The sequence below is a fragment of the Lissotriton helveticus genome, chromosome 4_2 (genome assembly GCF_964261635.1).
Source record: "Lissotriton helveticus chromosome 4_2, aLisHel1.1, whole genome shotgun sequence".
NCBI classification, from domain to species: domain Eukaryota; kingdom Metazoa; phylum Chordata; class Amphibia; order Caudata; family Salamandridae; genus Lissotriton; species Lissotriton helveticus.
The window spans coordinates 120,144,221-120,165,514 of NC_136064.1; the positions used below are offsets into that span (position 1 = coordinate 120,144,221).

Sequence of the window (21,294 nt, forward strand, 5' to 3'; positions counted from 1 at the left end):
TCCTTTAGTCTCTCACTCCTTTCACTCCATTACTCAGTTCCTCTCTCCCTCTGTGTTTCTCCCTCACCATTCCTTTCTTTCCTTTTCTGTTTTTTTACACTTCTACTTTCTTTTGTATTATGAAATATATATTATAACTTATTTTTTTCTTGGCTTCCACAGATACTATATTTATACAAACAAATTCTATTAAGTTGTTATTATTTATAAGGAAATATGACAAACAAAAAATACTATTTCTTCACTCACTTACTTCTCTTTCTCTCTTTCCTATTCTTTAATCTCTCTCTTACTCTTAAACCTCTACTCATCTTACTCTCCTTTTCTCATTCTCATTACTCTACTTCATTCACTTTTACACTCCTTCTCTCTCTATCAGTACTCTCTCTTCACCCTCACTCACCTTGTCCAACTCCCTCTTTCCCCTGTCTGTCTCTCTCTTCTCTTTCCTATGTTCCTCTATCACTACCCTTGTGTCACTGTATTGTTTAGTCTTTTCTCACTCCCCCTTACTCTATTTCCATAACATCAACCCTCACTTACCTTCACTCACTCTACTTCTCTCACTCCCTCACTCCCTTTTGCTCAATTCTCTTCCTTTATTCCTTCTCTCACTCTTATTTCCTCCATCTGTCTCTAAATCTCTTACTCTGTCTCAGTCACTATAAGTGATTTACTCCTCCACACTCCCTCATTTTCCTTCTGTTTGTCTCTTTCACTGTTTTCCTCTTTCTTCACTACTCTTCCTTTTATTTTCTCTCTCTCTTTCTATAAATATGCTTCTTTATCAATCACTCCCTTTCCCTCAATCTTATATCCCTTCCCTCCCTGTTACTGCCTTTTATTTAATCTGAGTCTTTTCCCCCACTTTATGTTCTCCTCACTGTGCATCAGTCCCATTCCCTTTCTCTTGCTTCTATTCCTTTACTCACCCTCACTCTCTTTCACTTACTCTATCTGACAATACCCTTCCCTTATTCCCCTTTCCTCATTCCTTTTTGTTAACTCTCATTCCTTTAGTCTGTCACTCCCCTTCACTCACTCTTTCCTTTTCTCTCTTCCCTCACCCTTTCTTTCTTTCCCTTTCTGTTTTTTTACTTCTACTTTCTTTTGTATTGTGAATTATATATTATGACTCAATTTTTTCTTGCCTTCCACAGATACTATATTTATAATAAAAAGTACGAATAACTTGTCATTATTTATAAGGTAAGTATGACAAACAAAAAAAACATTTTCATCACTCTATTATTTCTCTATCTCTCATTCCCTTTTTTCACTCTCTCTTTTACTCACCTTCCTTTTTTCATCTTACTCCCCTTTCCTCATTCTCCTTACTTCTTTTTATTCACCTTTACACTCCTTCTGTCACTATCAGTAGTCTTTCTTCATCCGCACTCACCTTGTCCAACTTTCTCTTTTCCATCTCTGTCCCTCACTTCTCTTTCATATCTTCCTCCATTACTACCCTTGTCTTGCTGTATCGCTCCGTGTCTTTTCACTCTCCCCTTAGTCTTTTTCCTTCATACCATCCCTCACTCTCTTTCACTCACTCCACTTGTCTCACTCCCCCTCACTCTCTTTCTGTCACTCCATCTGTCACTCCCTTACCCTTACTCCTCTTTCCTCATTCACGTTTGCTAACTCCTATTCCTTTAGTCCCACACTCCTCTTCACTCCATTTCTCTCTCCCTCTGTTCCTCTGTCTCACTCAGTCTAACCGCCTCACTCCCTCTCAGTCACTTGCTCTCCCTCTCTTTCTTTTTCACTCTCTCTCTCTCTTTCTCTCCCTCACCCTTCCTGTCTTACTGTTTCTGTTTCCTTCACTCCTACTTTATCTTTCAGTACTCTTTCCTCTCTCTTAATCTCCTTCCTTCTCTCTCATTCCCTTTCGTCACTCTCACACCCCTTTTCTCACTGTTACTGCCTTTCACTCACCCTCAGTACTTTTCCCTCGGTCACCTTCCCTCATTCCCCTTTCCTCACTGCCTCACTGCGTCTCACTTATTCTCCTTTGCTTATTCCTTCCCTCACTTTTTTTCATCCAAGTTTCTCTCCCTGTTTCCCTCTTTGTCAGTCAGTCTCACTGGGTCACTCCTTGTCAGTTCCTTACTTTTCCTCTCCCTCTCTCTCACTCTGTCCCTTTCTCTCTCCTTTAGTCTTAAACTCTTTTTCTCTCTCTTTCTATGAATCCTTTTCTATTCCTCACTTAGTTTCCCTGCCTCTTAATTTTCTTCCTTCTCCCTCACTCATCTTCCCTCTTCCTCATACTACTTTGCTAACTGTCACTGCTCTTCACTCACCGTCACTCCCTTTCTCCCTCTGCACTTCATCCTATCTGTATTTTTCACCACTTCACTTTCCCGCTCAGATTCCTCACTCCCCCTCTCTCTGCTTCTCTCACTCCCCTTCCCTCACTCTCCTTCCATTACTCCTCTTTCATCACACCCTCACTCCATCTCACTTACTCCCCTTCGTTTACTCACTCACTCACTTTTTTTCATCCTTGTTTCTCTCCCTGTCTACCTTTGTCTCACTCACTCTAACTGCTTTACTCCTTTTCAGTTAACAGATAACAAAGAATCTCATTGCAGAAGTTGCATCGGAGGTGGACATTGGCAAAAAGTGGCCGGATATTCAGAGCAGTCGATGAAGGAGATGCTCCTGCAGATGAAGTGCAGGGAACAGCAACTGGAGAGTTCGCTGCAAGGGTTTGGGTAGATGCTGTCGCATAGGTGTTAGAATGTACATTTTTACATTTTTTACGTGCCTAATCAATGTGTGTATACTAAAAGACTAGTGGTTCTTTCGGTCTCCTCTAGATAGCACACTACTACAGATTTTGCAGGTGAGCTTTGGTGCATTTACTTTCTTGTGCCTCTCTGGAAAGGTGAAAAACTTCCATATAAAGGACTCCTTGGTCTTCTTACCACGTGGCTGCTCTTCAACAAACTCCACATCTGAGTCAGATGATGAAGTTCCTTTACTCCCCCACTCTCCTTTACTATATTTCTCTCTCCCCCTCTCCCTCTGTCTCACTCAGTGTTACCGGTTTACTCCATCTCAGTCAGTCACTCTCCCTCTCTTTCTCTCCCACTCTCTCTCTCGCTCTCTCTCTCTCTCTCTCTCCCTCACTCTTCCTGTCTCTCTCTTTCTTTTTCCTTCACTTCTACTTTATCCCTCAGTCCTCTTTCCTCTCTCTTAATCTCCTTCCTTCGCTCTCATTCCTTTTTGTCACCCTCATACCCCTTTTCTCACTGTTAATGCCTTTCACTCATCCTCAATACTTTCCCCTCAGTCACCTTATCTCACTCCCCTTTCCACAGTCCCTCACTCCATCTCACTTACTCTCCTTCACTTATTCCTTCCCTCACTTTTTTTCATCCATTTTTCTCTTCTTGTTTCCCTCTGTGTCAGTCAGTCTCACTGGCTCACTCCTTCTCTGTTCTTTCCTCTCCCTCTCCCTGTCTCTCACTCTGTCCTTCTCTCTCCCTCATCCTTAAACTCATATCCTCTCTATTTCTATCACTCCTCTTCTATTCCTCACTCACTTCCCCTGTGTCTTAATTTTCTTTTTTATCCCTCACTCGTCTTTCCTCTTCCTCATACTACTTCCCTAACTGTCACTGTTGTTCACTCACCATCACTACCTTTCTCCCTCTGCACTTCATTCTATCTCCTTGGTTTTCTTACTTCCTGGCTGCTCTTTAACAAACTTCACATCTGAGTCAGATGATGAAGTTCCTTTACTCCCCCACTCTCATTCACTCCATTTCTCTCTGCCTCTCTCCCTCTGTCTCACTCAGTGTAACTGCCTTACTCCCTTTCAGTCACTTGCTCTCCCTCTCTTTCTCTCTCACTCTCTCTCTCTCTCTCTCTCTCCCTCACCATTCCTGTCTCTCTCTTTCTTTTTCCTTCACTCCTACTTTATCCCTCAGTCCCTTTTCCCCTCTCTTAATCTCCTTCCTTCTCTCTCATTCCCCTTCACTCACCCTCATACACCTTCCCTAAGTGTCACTGTCCTTCACTCACCGTCACTACCCTTCCCCACTCCACTTCCTCCTGTCTGTATTTTTCACCCTTTCGCTTTCCCGTTCCCTTTTCCTCACTCCCCCTCGCTCTCCTTCTGTGACTCTATTCTTTACTCCCGTTCTCTCACGCCCCTTTTCTAAGTTCCTCCATCCCCTCACTCCACTTTTCTCTCCCTCACTCCCCATCTCTCACTTTCCATTACCCCCCTTCCCTCACCCTCATACCCCTTCCCTCACCGTGACTCCACTTTTCTATTACCTTCACTCCCTTCAGTCTCTCTACTTCTCCTTTCCCATCTCTTACTCCCCTTCTCTGTCTCTGGTCTATGCTCCCCTTTTCTCACGCCTCGTCTCTCACTTTTCTTTCCTTACTGCTCTTCCCTTACTCTTTCTCTCCACTTACCTTACTCCCCTACCCATAGTACCCTTGTTTCAGTCACTCTTTGAATCCTCTTTTCTCACTCACCATACTACCCTCCCTCACTCATTCCATCAGTCCTTTCCTCCTTTTCACTCAGTCATTTCAGTCATTCATTTATACACTACACTTTCATTCAAAAAAAGTATGACACAGTATATAAAAGATATAGCTCTTCTTTGAGAAGTGAGGTTAGTTCTGAAAAGAACTGTTTTTTGGTCTTTTTTTTGTTTGTTTTTTAACAGTTTATATTTTTGGGGGATTTTTCTTCAAACAAAAACAGTAAACAAGTAACAAAAAATTGTTCAACTGGAACAAAAGTAAAAATTGAAAAAAATGATGTGCGGCTGCATACGTGCTGTGAGATCCTGATGTCGATCAAGTCCACACTTTGCTCTCCGAAACATATAATTTCATTGCACTCATTACAAGAAATATGAACTTTGGCAAAATTTGGACAGAGGTCCAGTTGTCTTGTAGATGGCGATTGTACTGCCGAAGAGGTGCTCGGCCCAGCAGGTGGAAGCTCCCTGGCCACAGCTCTAGTTGCTGCATGTGCATAATTGATTGGATGCACGTTCTTCACATGCCTTACCGTTGTATGGATGCTAAAGGAGTACTTATTTCTGGGGTCTCCTCTAGATAAAACAGTGCCGCAGATGACACAGGTCACTTTGGGGGCATTTACTTTTTTTTGCCCCTCCGGGAATGTTAAAAATAGCCAAATGAAAGACAGTTTCTTCTTGTCCTTTGGAGGCTCTACAACAAAGGTTTCCACCTCACTATCTGAAGAAGACTGCTGTTGGGCCATGTTGTAATAGGATTGCAGCAGGATGTCTCTTCAAGTCCTTCTCTCAATAAAGTAAAAGAGATAGTGATGGAAGTGGGTGGGGTGTTTGAAGATTCTAGAACAGAAACTGCCATGAACGAATCAAAAGTGTTGTTTTTAAGTCACATGACTTTACGTGCGCGCACGCATGCGCGCACGGTGCGCGAACGCATGCGCGCACGGTGCGCGAACGCATGCGCGCACGGTGCGCGACTGTCGCTTCAAAATGGTGTTTTGTCCGATTTTCAAAAAAGTTTCAAAACGTGAAAAGAAGGCAGGGAAGAGACTCCGTGACCCCCTAGGCTTTCTCAGGGGGTCCCTGAAAGACTCCAATGGGCAAAAAATCCCATTTAAAAAAAAAAAAAAAACGCGAGGTTCGCGCACGTGGCGCGCACCCATGAGGCAGAAGTCACTCAAAAACAATACTGGAGAACGTGAAAAGGAGGCAAGGTAGAGACTCCCTGACCCCCTAGGCTTTCTCAGGGGGTCCCTGAAGGACCCAAAAAGGCAAAAAAAACATTAAAAAAAAAAAGAAATCGCGAAGTGCGCGCATGTGGCGCGCACCCTCAAGGCAGAAGTCAGTCAAAAACAATAGTGGAGGTCGTGAAAAAGAGGCCGGGTAGAGACTCCCTGACCCCCTAGTCTTTCTCATGGGGTCCCTGAAGGACTCCAAAGGGCTAAATAAATAAATAAATAAATAAAAAAAGAAAAAAATTGCAGATGTGCGCACTTTCAAAAAAATCCGAAAAAATGGAAATAACAAATTTGAGTGTTTATTGTTGATTGAAGATGTAGACTATACTGTTGAACTTTAACCAAATCATAAAAATTAGCTGTGCCATTGCATATTACTGGATACAGTCAATCTATTATAATATACAAAGACAGTTTGTGAAAAATAAATATATAAAAAGTATAAAATTGATACAGTAATGAGCATGTTAAAAATTATCTGAAAAAAACATATGTTTCAGACCAGATATGGTTAGAAATTAGCGTTTAAAACACCTTACAAATTCACAGAAAAAAACCATAGGTTTCACACACGTTATAGTTAGGAATTAGCATTTAAAAAACCTTGCAAATTCACAGAAAAAAACATAGATTTCACACACGTTATAGTTAGCTTGACATTTCACTCATACAAAACCATTGAAATTCCCACGTTATAGTTAGTTCAGCTAACTATAACTCGCGCGACCGCAATGCACTGCTGATGACGTCACATATTACATCACTCATGACATGGTCAGTGACATCACTCTTGACATCACTGATGGCGTTATAGTTAGCTGAACTAACTATAACGGGGGAATTTCAATGGTTTTGTATGAGTGAAATGTCCAGCTAACTATAACGTGTGTGAAACCTATGGTTTTTTCTGTGAATATATATATATATATATACATATATTGATTGAAGGAAGGTAGCAGATAAATGTGAAAACTGTGCAATATAGGCAGTCAATATATATGCAATATACATATGATGTTTGTATACCAGCAAGTTGATTGTGAAGTTTGAGCAAAGGAATAGTCACTAGCTCCTTAATGAATGACTATCAATCACTTTTGCCTCCAGCATCAGCCACAGTGACATGTAGCAAGTCAATCAGGTGATCCACAGGCTTGGTCTCCCTTGCCTTTCAACCAGTAGCTCCTATTGATTTACTATTTACAACTCTTTGTGAAGGATTAGTACTGTACACAAAACAGATCCAAGGTGCCTCCTGATATTGTTTCAGATATATGTGACCCTCTAAATAAGCATGGTTGTCTTTCTACCTCAATGTCCTTTTAGGTCTGTGCAGCTGTAAGAGGGCCACAAGTCCATTGCATCCTCAACATCTGCTGTTACTCATTTTAGATTTGGAAAATCATTATGGTCAGGCTCTTTCAGTAACAATAGTTCTCTGCAATTAGCTTTAAAGAAAAAGATTCTCAAGCTTCCCCAGTCATTATATCTGACAGCAGCAAGGGAATAAGACCAAAGAAGTCAAGCTCATTGGGACTCAGAGAGCTTACTGACAAAAGCAAAAAAAAAGAACAGGCTTCCAAGCTTTCTGAGGAAAGAGAATGAAAACTTCTAAGAGATTTGAAGACAGAACAAGAATTACATCATGATCTAGGAAACCAAAAATAAATAAAGACCCATTAAACTGCTACAGAAAACCAGGACTTGTCAACTATTATTTATTGACCTAGAAAGAACAAGAGTACTTACTGTGACATATTTCATAGCACAACCTATTAACTCCCAGATCCTTGATAAACTATCCGAAAATAGTATCACTCCTGAATAATAGTCTTTCTAATCAATGTCTTTAACCTCTTGCATGCTGCGCACACTTTTGCGCTGTGCAGGAGTTTTTAACAGTGGGAGGGATTCGGACAGCCCCAGCCGTCGTGCGCACATGCCCACCGTGACGCATGATGGTCGGGGGCCGTCATGAGCATGCAAGGGGTTAAAAGTGTTGTAAATAACTTCCAACACAAAGGCTTTCCTGATTAATGCTACTGTGGGCTAAAACTGGTTTCAGGTTCAACTTTCACTACCCTCCAACTAGTAGGTAATCATATCCAATGGCAAGATAAAAATTCAATAAACAAATGAGGCCCTTGCACATTTAAACTATAAATTCAAGTTAGTTTTTGAAAGCCTTTTCCCACTCTTAGCCTTTTCCGACCTCATCCCTGCCTAAGTTGCATTACTTTCCTTGTGACTATACCCTAATTCTTCCCCTCATGCTCTTCCTCATCCATTGCTCCTCCTTTTTTCTCATATACCTTAAAGGGCAGTTTAACAGCTCCCATTTTCCTCCCACATCCACTGTACACCTGCTGGTTAGTAAACTCAGTCATAACAGGAGATCCATCGGATTTGATAGGATTTGTATTTCGGTGGACAAGATATCCGTCACCGTGAGACAGAGTATCACGGTCGCTGATATCTAAATTAGGCCCTCAGTCCTATTCTGTCCCCCTCTATAGAAAGCTTTCCCTACCTAATTGTTTACCTTCTCTAACACATTCCGCTACAGAGCAAATACTTCCATAAAAAGAGTCTATCATCATGACCACTCTATCCAGACACACTACGGGAGCTCAAGAGTTCAGAGCTTTAAATTATTAAATGTGTCCTAATATTCCTGAAGGGGAATCTCATTTAGTGTTCCATAGCACTTTTCAAAACTCTCTGGAATCAAATACTCGCTATACTGTCTGTCAGTCCCCCTATGACACAAAGAGATCTCTGAACACGTATGACTTGGCTACCCTTATTGACAATAATCTTTCTGAAGTGACACAATTACCTTCACTAATTCTACTTCAGAAAATGATCATGCACACCCTTGAATCCAAGCTCAACCCTCATCTGTTCTCTTCGTGATCCGTTGACAGAAGGACCAAAACCCACTTATCCCCACTGAATATCACAGCTGAAACATATGCAAGGAAGGGATGCCCTTCCAACGTCCTAACCATCCAAACACTGCAGATGAGCTCTACATAAGACCCTGGAGACCAGCTAGATCTGGGGAGGTTATGAGGTCAAAGGAGAGCCTGAGAGGAGATATGGAAGACTCATGTGACTTGAGACGAACAAACATGTAACATATAAATGATATGATGTTATACTGGACATTTTAATTTTTTCTAGTTTGCTGATTTTGAATTTACTGAAGTACAAATGTTTATTCTAAACAGGTCAGGTGAAAGGAGACTCAGTGATTGTTCTTTCCATTGGGCCCTTTGTCTACGACCCTCTTCCAATCTGTGAATATTTCGACGAGATTACCTTTGCCTGCGCAGATGACAAGTCCATCCAAGAGGTACAGAAATGGTGCAAGAATGAGCCTGATGCCATGGATTTCAGTCCCATTATGGAATTGATTTGTGATCTCCAGGGAAGTGGGTAAGGAATTTGCTCTACATTAACATTCTTTCCTATTAAAGGGGAAAAAATGTTAGAAAATAAAGATTTTGATATCTCAGTTAGAATTGTAAAAGAAGGAATACAATAGGAAATAATCTTCTGTGTGCTATACTTTGGATTCAACAACTCAGTTACACAGATTCGGTGATAAATCAATGGCTCACTAGGCTAACCTTCGTTCTGTTTTGTCATAACTTACTTCGTAGAATAGCTTCAATGCCTTACCAAGTCATTTCCAGATCTTGATTTCAAAAGTTTTCATCTAGTTCCTCACTCTGACGTGTACCAGTATATATCCTGCTAAATTCATATGCTCCGACTGTGTAAAAACTGTTTCACACAAGTGGGAAAGGAGAGGATGTTTTAGATTGTTGTCTTCCTCTTTACTTTATAGTGACCATAAAATAAATATACCCCCCCTCTTGGCTACTGAATATTTAGGGTATTAGGAGATTACCATGTTATGACTCTAGTCTCTTTGATTGATGGTTTGCTTTTTCACTGGATTAGACATCTAGCACTTGTACTTGCAGTCATACATCCACCTGTCGTATGACCTGCCCGTCCATCATTTGAAATATGAGGGTCCAGATGAGGGCATGTTTTTTATCATCAACATTTTCATCATGTGTTGAAACATGTCAATGATAAAAGACAATGACGCTCTGAAGTGTGCACCTCTTATTTTAATTGTTTGACATTAAAAACATACCAAAAAAAGCAATGTATGGACCTCTCCATACACAGTCAAAGCTTAGACACAAGGTGTAGTGTGAAACATAATACCTGGCAGTCTTAGAACTCCCAAACTGATCTCTTTAATGATACCCCAAACAGACAGACTGATAGATTGACAGACTGTTAGAAATCAGGACTCAAATTGACAGAGGTATGCACCCTGTCAGAGAAGGGACCACAATCCTAGTAGGGGTAATTCAGGCACACTCCCTAAATTAACCTGTGCTCACCCTCTGGTAGCTTGAGCAGTCAGTCTTAACTTAAGAGCAATGTACAAAGTATTAGTGCAACACTTCAAACAGTGAACCAATGAAAAGAAAAGAGAAAAATCCACACAAGGTTAGAAAACCAGATTTAATGTATTCAACAAAATGTGACAAAAACAACAAAAATTCAGTAAGCAGACCATAGTTATGAATTTTTAAAGAATAGCTGCAAATATAGGGCTTAGAAGCATAAAGTGTCAACTTGGGCCATCTGGTCAATCCAAAGGTTCAGTCCAATCAGGATGGAGCATGGGTAGGATACAGGGACCAACCTTGTCATGCTGAAAAGGTACCTCTGTTGGAGCATATATTGACATTGAAATGTGAGGACTAGGGAGGTGATGTGTCACTTCCAATCCCTAGGATTTGTGGGCGATGTTGCATTTTTGATCTGCTCAGTTGGAGATGTGTCGTCATCGTGCAGCACCAGATGTAGGCAATGCTTCATTTTTTAGGACATGCACGTGAAGCATCTGTGCCGAAGATGTGCAGGTTCCATCAGACGCAACAAGGACAATGCATTGATTTTGAAGATGCAGCACAAATAACCAACTTCAACCACCCAGGACCGGATTAGCACCACTTAGAAGGGTAGGACTCACAGATGGCAGAGAGCAGGTGCTATTGAAGTGCTGCTGACATTCGTTGATGTCCCTGAGACTCCAAAACAGGAAACAAGCACACACATCATTGGAGTCACTTTGAGTTCAAGTGGTGTAGGTTCAACCCTTCTTACCCTGGCAGAGAGGGAAGCAGGCATGTCAGCCACAGCAGTTCTTCCAAAGAAGTCCAGCACAATGAAAGTCCATTAGTAGCCCACCAGTCCTTCCTGCCAGAGTATCTACAGGCCCAGAACTATATTTAGTTGGTAGGGCATGGGGCAATGCTCCAGCTCTAATACCCACAAGTGCCTTTGAAGTGTGGGACACTTGAAAGAGTGACTTTTGAAGTGCAAAAAATCCTACCTTCCAGGCGTGGGCTCCAGACTCACTTCAAGGAGTTAAGCAATCCCTTGTGTGGGAGCATGTCAAAGCACAATGAGGCGTGTAAGCTCTAACACAGATCATAGCACATAAGTACCTTTGGAGCAACTAAGTACAATTTGTTTGTAAGTGACAAGGTAACTCAGATCTAACCTTATGGTTTCTACAAAGGTATAAAAGGGTACAAGTATGGATTAGTGACTGTATGGCCCTTTTAAAGCTACCACACATGGAAAGTTAGATCTACAGAAGAGCCTATAAATACACGAGATAACTCGTCCTACAGAGCTCATTAATGTTAAATTCTAGTCATTTGCATTAGTTGTTCATATACAAGATGTGCTCTGAAGGAACCATTTTCCTTTCAAGTACATGTGAAACCACTTAGCTTTCTTATACTATGGTTCTGAGTTTTGCTCTAGGAGGAGGAGGATAAGCCTTTAACATGGGACAATTTTTTATGTCTGGATTGGATGTCTTTGACGGTATCACTTCCAATGAGGTACCCCACCTGGGGTTCATCTTTTCTCACATTTATCCTCCTCTTTCAGTGCACTGCACCCAAAGACGGGGGATTCATCATCAAAACTAACTCTCTCTAAAAATAGGACTATGCTTAAAGACAATTTTCAAATGATAGGAGAATGGCTATAAATTCTGGTGTAGGATGTCCCATGAAATTCTACAAAACAGGAGGTGAGACAAAAATTCCGAATTAATGTTAACACATGATGACATAGTAGAGGTAATGTTGTCAAACAAACAGATGGCTGGCAGGTAGACATTTTTGAAAGGTTCCCTTGCAGACACTTGATAATTTCACCACAGGATATTATACCTAAAAAAGGTCTGGGGGAATTTAGACTTAACTAAAGGATATCAACTAATTATATTTTGAAACCGCTAGGACTTTATCATGATGGGCTTTTTGTAAACACACTATGTGGTTGCTGTTTGCTTTTCTAAAAACATTGATACATTTCTTAAAGTTCTCTGTTAGCCTTAATGCCATTTTTTACAATCCATCTATAAGTTTTCCACCGGTCACCTTTGCGTTTTAAATAGCTCAACACATTATAAGACTTGAAAACAGGCAACCTAACTATATTTATGACTAGAAATTTATCAGAAGATATTTAGGGACAATTTTCCAGGAGGTTAATATAAATGCCTGGAGTTCTCAAAAAGTGAGGTGCCCATGTAAAAAAAAAACTGATATCATTTGGATATATAGATCAACAAAATATACACACTGAAAACAGGCAACATAACAATATTTAGGACTAGAACGTTATCAGAAGATGTTTAGGCAACAATTTTCTAGGCAGATAATGTAGATGTTTTCTAAAAGTGAGGTGCCCATGTAAAAAAAACTGATGTCATTTGCATAGGTAGTTTCATGAAGTTTCCAGTGAATCAATATTTTAGATTTCAAGGTATGGGTGAGGGTAAAATGGTTGCTGGTATAGAAGTTGGCTAGCAGATCCAGTCAGATGATGAGATAGGGATAATCTTTATCTGTGATCAGGATAGCATTGTCTATGATTTGTAAGATAGGTGTCCTGTGCTGCAGGGTGTCTTAAACTGGATTGGTGCAGGGAATAGCTGCTGTTGGATTTATATGTTTCAATGATTCTGTTGTCATCATCATCAAATAAGTCTTTATTGTGATTATTCATCTTAAAAGACAGGAAATGTATAAAAGTTCTGTACAAAGCAACAGTATTCATAATAAAATCTCTCAGTTAAAAATGCCATTTCACATTATAAAACAGTTCATAAGATTAGATTAAATATAACGCATACACAAGACTTTTCATAGAAACCAGGCAAGTGCCTTAAAATCCCTACCAAGCCTAACGATAAAATAACTATATTTAGCGAGGAAGACCCCCTCTTTTTTCCCGAATAGCCCAAGACCAGCTCAAAAACATAGCCACCCCTATGACAGCAATATCAATGCATCTAGTTTTCAATAGCCTGTTGGCGACCAGTACAGATCTGGTCCCTCGGGATCTACATAGGGGTTTAAGCCACATGCTTCGGGGTCACTGGTAGGCGAGGCAGACATAGAAGAGATGGCTAATATCTTCAATATGCTCAGGACAAAACAGACACTTGTCTCCTGTACCTAATGTCCATTTACATGTGAACTTCCGGGTTGGGAGTGTCTCCACTCGGAACTGATGGTAAAGCTTGCGATCTCTAGGCTTCGTTATTAGATCCCAATAGCTTTCCATCCGGGGTTCATCTTTGAGATCACACAAATCTCTAGTCAGGGATGTACAGGTCAGGGATGAGTACCTCCTAATTTTAATGAGGTTCCAGTATGCTGCTCTATACACAGTTTTAGATGGAAATTCCACAGTCTCTGGACAGTCCCACAATTCTCTCATCCCCATATTAGTGAGCAAGGATTTAATGCTACTTAACCATATAATTTTGTTTGCACTATCCAGCCCCCTAACTTCAGTCAGCCCCCTAGCGAATAGGTGAAGTTCAGGTGTAATCCAGAGCCTTCTCCAGAAGCCCAACATCCTGAACTGTGCAATATCCTCTATTGCTTGGCAACCAAGATCTAACAGCAGGGGGATTCGCGGAGTCGATTTGGGGAGGCCCACGATTGATCTCAAAAATGTATTCTGTGCCAGGGCTAGATGGCACAAATTACTTGCTGCCCATATTTCGACCCCATACAGGATTGCGGGAATAATTTTCGTGGTATACATTTTGACAACCGGGACTACAGGTTTGGTGATTGACTGCCTGTGTTCTTTTAACAGAACTCCACCTAGCTGGGAGTGTTTCAACACCAATAGTTTCAGTTGTGGTGACCAACTCAATCTATAGCTAAAGGTGACTCCCAGGTAGGTGAAGACGATAGTCTGCTCCAAGAGTTTCCCGCTCATGAAAACTCTTGACGTTACGGGCCTTGCCCCATGGAGAACGATCAACTTAGTCTTCTCAACCTTAACCACCAGTTCATGGTCGCAGCAGAACTCCTCAAAACGAGACAGCCCCAACTGTAGCCCCTGTCTCGTCTTGGATAAAATCAGCGTGTCATCTGCGAACATGAGCAGGGGGACCCTTTGGCCTGCTAGCATAGGCGCATCCGTTGAGTAGTTGTCAAAATACCGCACAACCCCATTTATAAAGAGTGAAAACAGTGTGGGCCAGAACGCACCCTTGCCGAAAGCCCTTCCCCACTACAAATTTGTCTGTAACCTCCCCTGGCTTCCCCCAGCAAACCTGAGCATAATTGGAGGTGTGAAGCCTAACCACTAAGGAAACCAGTTCCTTAGGCATCCCCAAAGCCAACAGGACATCCCACAGTTTGGATCGAGGGACTAAGTCAAACGCGGATTTTAGATCCACAAAAGCAGCAAAAATCATACCCATACCCACCATAACCTCCTTCCAGTAAAGCAGGACAAATCTAAAGGCTTGATCCAGTGTCCCCATGTGGGCACGAAACCCGGCCTGTAATGGGGTAACACTGCACTCTTCGAGCATCCAGGACTGGATCCTACCCAGAATCACTCTCGCTACAATTTTCTGTAGGGCGTCGATAAGGCTTATAGGCCTATAATTAGCCGGGGCAGAACGATCACCCTTCTTATAAATTGGAATGATTTCCGCGCCGCACCAAGAATCTGGAATCGGTGCTCCCCCTGCAATCGCATTAAGAAGGTTCATAATGTAGGGGATCCATAGATCGAGGTCCTGCTTAAATAAATCGGCTGGGATGCTATCTGGCCCAGGGGCCTTGCCACTAGGGATAGCCATCATAACTACCTCAACCTCTTTAGTACTAAAGAGCAGGAATATAGTTGGGGAGTTAAAAGGGGGAGCTGGTGCCTCACTAGCGCTTTTATTCGGAAATTGGGTTTCAAAAAAGGCAACCCACCGCTGAGGTTCAACTTTATTATTCGGAATAATTTATCGTTGTCCATTTCCCCATTTTATCAAATCCCAGAACTGAGTCAAATTCCTACCTTTGCATGTTGACAGCAAATCCTGCCAGCGCCCCTCGTCCCAGTCTCTCTTTGCCTGTCTTAACCGCATGCGTGCGGGCGGAATTCCGCTCGCACGCTGAGATTTTTAAAACCACATGTTACGTGACGAGCTAGGCTCGTCATCAGCGTGCCAGGAGGCTACCTCATGACGAGCCCAGCTCGTCATCAGCGTGCAAGGGGTTAAGGAAGATTTATAAACCAATCGAGGCTTCTTACTAGTACAATGGTTCCTTAACTGAATGGCTGCCACTAGAACCTTATGGACAGCTCTACATGTCTCGTTGTACCAGGAGTTGGGTTTAAGATTGGGGATCTTTCTGATTGGCTTGGTATTAATAAAATAATTTGTTAGCCCCGTAAAGAGCTTACTATGGATCCTAATTAGGTTATCATTAAGGACCTCTCGAGTGCCGCATACGTTCAGTTCCTTTAATGACCCAGAGACTAGAGCCCTAATCCCTTGCACTTTCCTATTATAAAGGGCCATCTTTGCCCAGCGTACCCTTCTCAGGTCGTTAGCCAAGATTACTTGGTTACAACCTATGTCAGGTTCGATGGCAAGTGAGCTTCAAAAGCTCACATCGTTCAAGGAAAGGACCAACGGATTGTGATCACTTTCGGGGCGATTTTGAACTACCATATCAAGGACTAAGTGCCAGAAGTCGACATTCACTAGAATATAGTCGATCCGACTTTTAGAACGCCCATTGTCAAAGGTCACCACTCCCAGGGCATCAGACGCTGTCCTACCATTAACCGCCCTAACACCCCATTCCAAGCACAGCCCATTAAGTTGAAGGGCAGCTTCAGACCATTTTTTTGATAGGCAAGAGGTTCTGTTGAGGCACACACCAGATTTCATCCACCTCAACACTGAGCCGACCATCTTCCGTATCTAGGGGCTCAACGCAGGTATTGAAGTCACCTGTAATTACGAGGTTAACGTTAGGAGGTCCTACAGCCAAAAACGACTCCAGGGCTTGAATATCCGGGCTATCCAAGGCTATCTCCTCTACTGTGATCCCCTCAAGCTGCCTTACCCAAAAGTTAAACCACCCAGAGGTCTTCCTTTATGACCTCCTAATGCTAGTTTTGAAAAGTTTAAATAGCAAACATGGAACACAGGATTATTAGACCATGTTTCCTGGAAGGCCCAGATATCAACACCCTTAATATAAAGAGATCAATCGTCAGAAGCTATTTTAGATTCCAATCCAGCTATATTCCATGAAGCAAGAACCAAGGGAGACCTCTGAGGAGCAGAATCAGCTTGCTCGGTGCTAGCTACATTAGCCACATGGTGTTCAGCGGGCATCGGAGCCACGAAGGTTAAAAGAGTGGGATGTACATTTGTGACTGATGGAGTGGGGCAGCCGGGCGACAAGATGACCCCTACACCCTCGTCACAAACCCCCCCTGCTAAATCCCCCTGAGCGCACAACCCCAGTCAATCGATCTCTTCAAGGGAGGAAAGAGCCTCATAGCGATTTTTGAGCTGAATTGAAAGATCGGGCCTTAGGTAATCGTTCATCGGGCCACCTGCACCCCGCTGTCTAGAGAAACTATTTTGCTTATAAAAATAGCCAAGGGGAAGAATGCCAATAGCGTCCCTATCATGTGGGGCATGGCTAGCCATCTCTAGTATGTGACGGACCAGGCCGAGGGACTTGAAGCTCAAGACTACACAGTCTCCCGGCATGGACTTTGCGGAATATCCGACCCAATCAATGCGTCTAACAATTTGAACTCTTGAAATAAGACTTCCTCTATTCCCGTTTTTTTTATTCAGAAAAACAAGGGCCTTATTTTTAAGGGTTGACCAGTGCTCATAAGCACCCTGTGAAAGAGGGGGAATATTAGCTAAGATGACTGTAAAGGGGGTAGCTTCCGGTGGTAAGTGGAGGTAGGGACACTTCTTTTCCTGAACAATATTACTAAAGTTATCCATCCTCCGAGATTCCTCTATGTCAGGTTTCCTTCTAGTAGTCAGGGTCTTATCCACACCTGCAGCGGGCTCAAGTATGCTCCCAACCCTCCCAGCTTGGACATCACCTTCCCCCATTATCTGGGCATTTGCCTTAGAACCTCCCTGGTCCCTATGTCTTACCCCTACTTGAACGGCTGAGGTGCTAGCTGAAACCTGGATACCAGGCGTTGCCTGGGTCACTTGTTGTGGTTGAGCCAACGCCGATTCAATTTTGGAAAATCTAGAGTGCACCGAGTCTAATCTTTTCAAAAGTGGCTCGAGTAGGGCAGCCAGTTGCTCTTTTAATAAATTGCAAATATCGTTTTTAGTTAGCGGAGGAGTATTGGTTGACAAAAAGGGGTTAGCTGAAGGATTGGAGTTTTGGTTGCTGAAAACAAAGACTCCACTCGGGCCCTTGGGGGCTGGGGGAGGTAAAGGGTTCTTAACACCTAGCCCTTTCCTTTTTTTATTGGGTGGGTACCTAGTAATAACACCCGTAGCCATCATCCCTCTAGTTGTAACCATAACACGACTACATGCAGAACTCACAGACTGGGGAGTGGTCTGTTCAGGGCTAGTAGGGAGCAGAATAGGTGACTTAAGCGGTGAGTGAATACTTGTTCGAACAGTATCAGGGACTATCTGGGTCGGGGGTAACTGGGCACATGGAAGGGAACTCCTCCTGGAGAGGGAGGGATCAAGGGAGAGCCTGCGTTCTGTAGCCTCAATCTCATGAATTAATACTGATTCAGCCCTTGTGAGAAAAGCGTCTAGCGTTCCCACTACCCTATCCCCCACTCTCCTTTTATCCATAGTACAGGTTAATACAGGTTAGAAGCAGTTAGAGCAGACAATAACAATTGTAGTCATGTAGTCAGCCCCCTACAGCCAAATGCAGCAGTCCAAATAAATTGCTTACTGTCCAGGAGATGCAAAGTCAGGAGGGCGGCCCAACCCGGCCTCGGATGGCCTCAGACAGTCCCGCCCTTGTCCCGGGCTTCTTCCGCGCAGTGGAAGAGGGAGATGTTTAAATAATAGCGGTGCGAGAGGCGTTCCTCTGACCCAGACACAGGTGTGGGTGGTGGAAGCCTCCTGGGACTTCCAGTCCTTGTGGCGTCTCTGTCGGTGTGCCAATATGGCTCCCAGCAAAGCCTCCGTGCAGACAACGCACAGCCAAAACTCCTTCCTGTCCTCAATTACCAGCACAAGCCCCGTACAACATGGCGAGGTTTTGAACGCTGTGGTGCTGCGGGGGCGTTCCTCTGACCCAGGCCCAGGTGTGGGCAGTGGAAGCCTCCTGGGACTTCGAGTCCTTGTCGCGTCTCCGTCGGTGTGCCAATATAGTTCCCAGCAAAGCCTCCTTGCAGACAATGCACAGCCAAAACTCCTTCCTGTCCTCGAGTACCAGCACAAGCCCGGTACAACGCTGTGGCGCTGCGGGGGCGTTCCTCTGACCCAGGCACAGGTGTGGGCGGTGGAAGCCTCCTGGGACTTCGAGTCCTTGTGGCGTCTCCGTCGGTATGCCAATATAGTTCCCAGCAAAGCCTCCGTGCAGACAACGCACAGCCAAAACTCCTTCCTGTCCTCGAGTACCAGCACAAGCCCCATACAATGCTGCGGTCAACGGTTAGCTAATTTATGGTCCAGAAGTTGATACATCAATCAATCAGCATTCTTATAAAACATGACTACTCACCCAAGAGGGTCTCAAGGCCCTGGAAGTGTATAAGTAGTTCAGTAGAACCTCCGGGTCTTGAGGTCCATCCTGAATTGTGGCTGCGGCAGTGATTTTCTGACAATATCCTCAGGACTGAGTGATGGCCGTTTGGTGAGGGTTTCTTCAAGAGTGGCAATGTTATCAGAGATTCTGGGACAATTATTTGATTAAGGAACATATTTACAATGAGTAGGGTTGATAAGGAGTCTCCAGTGTGGGTGTTGTTGCGGAACCAGTAAAAATATCTTTATGGATATGGCTTTGTTGAATTTGAGGATATCAGTGAGGTCCACAACAGGCAGTAGGAAAGGAAAGCATCATGTAATACAGCATTGAGGAGTTGGTGCCATAGGAGAAGAAGACTTGGTGACGTCAAACTGTTTAAGGATCAACTGCATGAAGAAGAAGTTGATGGCTTTCAGGTGACTGTGGAGTGATGCATTAGAGGGTAATTTTTGGGATTGGGTAAAACTTTATTGTCTAGAAGAGTCATCAGCAACTTGTAAGAAATGGGGTATTTGGTGTTTAGTAATAAACACAATCCTTGTAAGGTGAACGACAAAAAGTCACTAACTTAACATGTACTTAACCAAAGGATGTTTGACAAGAAAACATCAGGCTTAAATTAGAGGCTATGTTTAAAAGTGTATGCAACAAATTAAAGAGTAATAACTGAAAACACACCACAATAAAACTCCAAATGTAAAAAATATAATCAAACCAAAATGTAAGTTCTCTCCTAAAGCAATCTGCTCTGCTTTGAGTAAGCGACAGTATTTTCTGCCCTTGCTCATTCAAAGCAGAGCATTGCTTGCTATAGATTGGCGAAGGTGGCATCCAACCCTGGGACATTGCTCGAGTAGCACTGGTGGGTGGCAGTACCCAGGGCTTTCTAAGGCTCCAGGAGTGTGGTCAAATGGCCCGTCCTTTCTTTAACTTTCTCTCGAGGAGGAGGTTGTGCCAGGGGATCCGTGATGGACACCCTTCATTATTTTGTTGTTTGCCCGGGGCTGTGGGGGTCAACATAGCTTCCTCCACTAATAAATGTTAAAGACCAAGGGATGGTGGCAGAACCCAGGTCTGCAAGAGGGTCCACAGAGCCACACAAATTATTAACTGGAAAGCCCTGGCGAGGGGGTGATCCTCGGGCTAGGAGGGGATCCAAGACCTTCCCTATATTAATTAAATAAAGAAGGCCAAGGGAGGTTGTGGCCCCACGTGTTCAGGGTTGCCATTCAGGCACCCCCTGCATAAAATGTTTTATTGAAATTAAGCCCTAGGAGGGTGGGAACATGTGACCCCCTCCATTATTAAAAAAATCCCACCAGGACCGGGCATTTAATTAGTACTGAGGGCAAATTAATACAAAATTCTTAATGGGGTGGAGAAAGGGGTGTGGTCTGCGACCACCTCTCAGCAACCCACTGTGTCTGGCTTACTGGAGGTAACAGGAGGGCTGGGGGATGAAGTCCACATCACTGACCACCCTGAAGCCATCAGCTACGGTCGCTCCCCACGCAGCTCCCAGATCAATCTGCCGTGGTATCGTAGCTCTCACCCGCATTGCCCCTTAACTATTCTGTACTGTGCCTACCTGTCTGCCCGCGCTCACCCGCATTGCCCCTCATTATTTTGTACTGTGCCTGCCTGCCTGCTGCTAATTAATCCACCATAGCGCTTTGGCATCTGTGGAATTGTAGCGCGCTATTGCTGGTGTCTGGTGTGAGATCGCAGTGCTCCTAGCATTGTTCCCATTTACAACTGCCCGTCTGCTTTAATTTACTGTTCATAGCGCTTGTGATCGTTAAGGCGCATTGGTGCCTGTCTGATGCTCGCCAAATAATTATCGTTGCGCTACACTTTGTATTGTGCTTGGCTACATTTTGATTATATTGTTTAAATAGTGCAATTGTGCATAGCGCCCATTTCAGGTTGTGCCCCCAATACAATTTCGCTTTTGGCCTGCAGCCATTTTGTACTTTGTTGTTGTCCCTCCCTGCCCGGACCTCCGCCCCGCCCCCGCCTCCCAGCTGCTCCTCCCTCCCACTGATACTACAGGCATTACCATCCGGCACACACGCTGTGACCACCCTGAAGCCTTCAGCTACGGTCGCTCCCCACGCAGCTCCCAGATCTATCTGCCGTGGTATCGTAGCTCTCACCCGCATTGCCCCTTAACTATTCTGTACTGTGCCTACCTGTCTGCCCGCGCTCACCCGCATTGCCCCTCATTATTTTGTACTGTTCCTGCCTGCCTGCTGCTAATTAATCCACCATAGCGCTTTGGCATCTGTGGAATTGTAGCGCGCTATTGCTGGTGTCTGGTGTGAGATCGCAGCGCTCCTAGCATTGTTCCCATTTACAGCTGCCCGTCTGCTTTAATTTACTGTTCAT

The 21,294-nt window shown here is 43.6% G+C and overlaps 1 protein-coding gene across 1 annotated transcript in view; it reads left to right on the forward strand.

Annotated features, from left to right (window-relative positions):
* LOC144752080 (nicotinamide N-methyltransferase-like) overlaps nt 1-21,294 on the forward strand; it is a 90,265-nt gene that overhangs the window by 62,162 nt on the left and 6,809 nt on the right. Inside the window, exon 2 of the mRNA XM_078640031.1 lies at nt 8,986-9,193. Within this exon, the coding sequence (XP_078496157.1) occupies nt 8,986-9,193 (208 nt within the window). The remainder of the gene's footprint in view (nt 1-8,985; nt 9,194-21,294) is intronic.